The following is a 3870-nucleotide window of genomic DNA, read 5'->3' on the forward strand; positions in this document are numbered from 1 at the left end:
AAAAATCCTAAAAAATAATCACCCACAAAGTAATATACATGGTAACTCGTTAGCTGACACGAGGTGTAAAACTCGTGTGATAACGACTGTCGTTTTCCAGCCACGCGAGAATAAAGTAAGTTACATTCATTTATTCATTATACTGCTGGGAAAATGCCAACCCCTAAATGGTAGCGGCATCATGTCCCTCGGGTACGATACAGCCGTTATCAATTATAGCCGTTTAGCGAGCAGTATACACCCCTTTGGCTCAAATTAGCGGAGCATAAACGATTACATACCTCAGATTACATTATGCTACAACATATAGAACTATGCGGTAAGATGGGCACCTTTAGCACATATTATTCAAATATCCTGTGTTAAACAATTGACAACTGTTTTAGAAGCGCTACGAATGCAATCTGTATTGAGTTATACATAACTTTAGTTCACTGCGCCTTTTTTCTTATAGTAATATGGGGTAAAATGGGATATCTTTAGCACCCAAGTCCCATATTTCCCGATCTCGTTTTAAACAGTTAATCACTCGTTTAAGAGCGCTGGGCTACTGTAATTATGTGCTAAAGATATCCCATCTTACCTAATAGGTCTATACAGTAGTAAATGGGGGAAGATGGAACACCTTTTCATTCTATTTTCTCAACTCATTTGGTAGTAAAGAGAAAACATAAATTAATATTAAATCTTTGGTGACGAATTTTGAAAAACTACATTTTAACAGCTTTTGCTTGCATACAATAAAAAATGGTGACCCAATTAAAAAAAAAATAATGACCCAATTTTTAAAACTTCATTTTCATAACTTTTGCCAGCATACAATAAAATATGTTTTACATGTAACAAAATCCGCTCACACTATAGTAGGGAACCGACCTAATCCAATTGTGACCCACTTTTTGGGCGACCCAGGGGCTGAGAAACATTGTTGTACAGTTTTGGTTTTTTTCCATTTTGCAATACTAATCTTAAACTCTCTCGGTTGTTTTTCGTACGAAGAAGGCAAAACATAGCATAGCAATACTTCCAAAAATACACAGTTTCCAATACGGCCAGTCAACCAAAAACTAGTTAAGAAATGGCTGGGAAAAGTAGGGCCGATACTAGGGAAACGTTTAAGAAAGGTTTCGACTTTTTATTCAGCGCTGGCGGTGCTTTTGTGGGATTAGGGAACTTATGGAGATTCCCATATCTATGTTACGAAAACGGGGGCGGTAAGTTTTTAAACTTATTTATTATAAAGTTTACGCTAGTATGTAATTTTACAATTGACCACCTTTTATTTACGTTTAAAAAAATGCGAAAAAAAATATATAACTTTTTGTAATGTGGTCATAACGTTCGTATTTACTGTCAAGATTCTAAATTATATCGGTTTAAGTTTTACATTTGAAAAAAATCGGTTTAAAGTTCAGAATTTACGACTCCTTCAATGACTGCAGCTATACCTAGAAATGTTTCGTTTAAAGAAGTCATGCTTCGCTTAGTCTTGCTTGCGACTGTATTACTGCGCTCATTCAAGCTGTATAGTGTAAACCTTGGACTATAGGTTACAATTCGACGTTTTATAAGGTCATGTGCGCGATATTGTATGCGAAATACAACTTCTGCACATTTTGTGAAAGGTATAATTCACGTGTGTTTAAACTATTAATTCGTTAATATAACTGTGTGTAATATAGTAGGGTGGGAAAATTTTTTTTTACTCATTTTTTCTCGTCGCAGTTGGTAGTAAACAAAAAGAACATTCAAATAGTTATTAAACCGTATCTTCACGACCACAATATATATATATCCATGCAGTTACATCACAAAACAAAACAATTGATTGTTCTGTTTCATATATCTCATGGCAGCTTACGAATTACCACGTATATATAACTTTGTGGATAACTGTTTTTTTCATACACTTTGTGCCAGAGTTACCACGTATGTAAATTTGTGGGTAATTATTTTTAGGGGAATATTTCATTTTTTACAAAGAGAAATACAAAGACGAGAAGAAATACGTTATACATCAAGACAGGGTTTCAGCGTTTTAATACCACAGCAAAGTCTTTCAACAGTGTACTAGTATTACTTTGTTATATGCTAGCATTGGTATACGATTGGTCATAGGAAACGCGCAATACATACAAGGTCCGGTGCCGTGCCAAAGTGGTCAGCGCGTCTGTTAGTAAGCAGAGGTAATGGGTTCAAGGCTGGTCCCTGTATTAATGTGCGCGTATGTGTCCTTGGACACTTATCGGCAATTGCTCCAACCTAGTGGTGACTTATGGGTTGTTTAAATTGTCAGCCACACATATAACACACCCACAAAGTTGCTCTCATACGTGGTAACTTGTAAGTGGGCCGAGGTGTATGAACCTAAAACACCCCTGTTGTAATAAAACATATTTTACTGCAGCCGTTAATTAAGTTTTTTTTACCACAGGGGCGTTTCTAATACCATATTTTATATTCGTGGCAATCATCGCCTTACCTATGTTCTTTCTGGAGACTTCTGTTGGTCAAATTTCAAGAATAGGTTTGCTCAAAGCATGGAATATGTTCCCACTTCTGAGAGGTGAGATGGGACAGTTATTTGGCTTCGCTTAAGGTGTATACTTAAATTACCAATTTCTTTGTATGGCATTTATTAAGAGCTTGCTTCGTAACCGGCCGAGCCTACATTTGGCGTGTCCTTGGGCAAGACGGTTATCGATAGTTTTTTCTCTAATCCTATTTTAATATAATGGACAAACCAGTTAAATTTTATAAATAATTACCCATAGCTTACATATAGTAGGGTGGGGTAAGATAAGACACAATTTCATTATATTTTCTCTTCTCATTTGGTAGTAAACAAGGAACATTCAAAGAATTATAAAACCGTATCCCTACAGCACCTATAGACGGCTGTTAATTGTTTAAAACACGATCTGAATATTTGGATATTATGTGCTAAGTTCATCTTACGTACCCATAGCACTATATACCCGACTCAAAAGTGGCCATGAATATGATGCTAAAGAATTTAGAAAATTTCGTGTTATATTATAAGTTACCTTAAACACTGTTACTATTAACAGGAATTGGATTAGCAAGTGGGGTCATTCTTTTGTATTGCAACGTATACTACCCAGTTATAATCGCATGGGCATTACGATATCTTGTCGCGAGTTTTTACTCTGAACTTGAATGGACGCATTGCAACAACGGTTACAATTCACCAGATTGCTTTTCTATACTGAATACAACGAACGGGACTTTGAATAGAAATGCTACTTCTTCAGTTACGCAATTTTGGGAGTAAGTGTCGACGTCGTAGAAAAGTTGGTTAGCGGGCCTCTAACGTCTATATCCGATGGGTTATGAGTTCAAAGCTCATCGCTGCTACCATTGTAGGCGTGTGTGTCCTTGAGCAAGATACTTAACGGCAATTGTTCCAACTCAGTAGTTACAAATGGGTTGTCCAAATTATCAGCCACAAATAAATGAATGTATAAAAAACAAAGAATAATTACCCACAAAGTTACACATACGAAATAATTTGTAAGCTACTGGCACGAAGTGTTGAATCATAACATCCACGGTATAACGACTGTCATTTTTCGGCCGCGCGATGATAAAACAAGTTCCATTCATTCATTTATTTACTAATTTATGTGTGCTATAATATAATCTTGTCAGTAGCGCAGATAATCTGAACAAAGCATACTTAAAAAAAAACTATTTATTTGTGTAGTGGCTTTATACACAATGGTTGCTTTTGAGTTACCAAGTATGTTAAGTGACAGCTTGGATTTGGTTTATAGAACTATAGAATTATAAAACTATATCATAACGGCTCCGCCATAGACCGTTGTTAATTGTTTATAACACGATCAA

At 35.9% G+C, this 3870-nt stretch overlaps 1 protein-coding gene across 1 annotated transcript; it reads left to right on the forward strand.

Annotated features, from left to right (window-relative positions):
• The first annotated feature begins 774 nt into the window (after positions 1 to 774).
• Positions 775 to 3411, forward strand: LOC101242759 (sodium- and chloride-dependent GABA transporter 1-like). Its single transcript, XM_004227328.2, has 3 exons — positions 775 to 1214; positions 2435 to 2566; positions 3072 to 3411. Exons 1-3 carry the CDS (start codon positions 1079 to 1081, stop codon positions 3293 to 3295), a joined length of 492 nt encoding a protein of 163 aa, XP_004227376.1. The 5' UTR covers positions 775 to 1078; the 3' UTR covers positions 3296 to 3411.
• Positions 3412 to 3870: the final 459 nt, after the last annotated feature.

Source organism: Ciona intestinalis, unplaced genomic scaffold, assembly GCF_000224145.3.
Source record: "Ciona intestinalis unplaced genomic scaffold, KH HT000243.1, whole genome shotgun sequence".
Taxonomy (NCBI): Eukaryota; Metazoa; Chordata; class Ascidiacea; order Phlebobranchia; family Cionidae; genus Ciona; species Ciona intestinalis.

Excerpts from the sequence above, each read along its gene's own strand:
- LOC101242759 (XM_004227328.2), top strand. The coding sequence starts at position 1,079 with ATGGCTGGGAAAAGTAGGGCCGATACTAGGGAAACGTTTAAGAAAGGT. Across the intron at positions 1,215-2,434 it reads ATGTTACGAAAACGGGGGCG|GGGCGTTTCTAATACCATAT; the intron begins GTAAGTTTTTAA and ends TTTTTACCACAG. Across the intron at positions 2,567-3,071 it reads TATGTTCCCACTTCTGAGAG|GAATTGGATTAGCAAGTGGG; the intron begins GTGAGATGGGAC and ends TACTATTAACAG.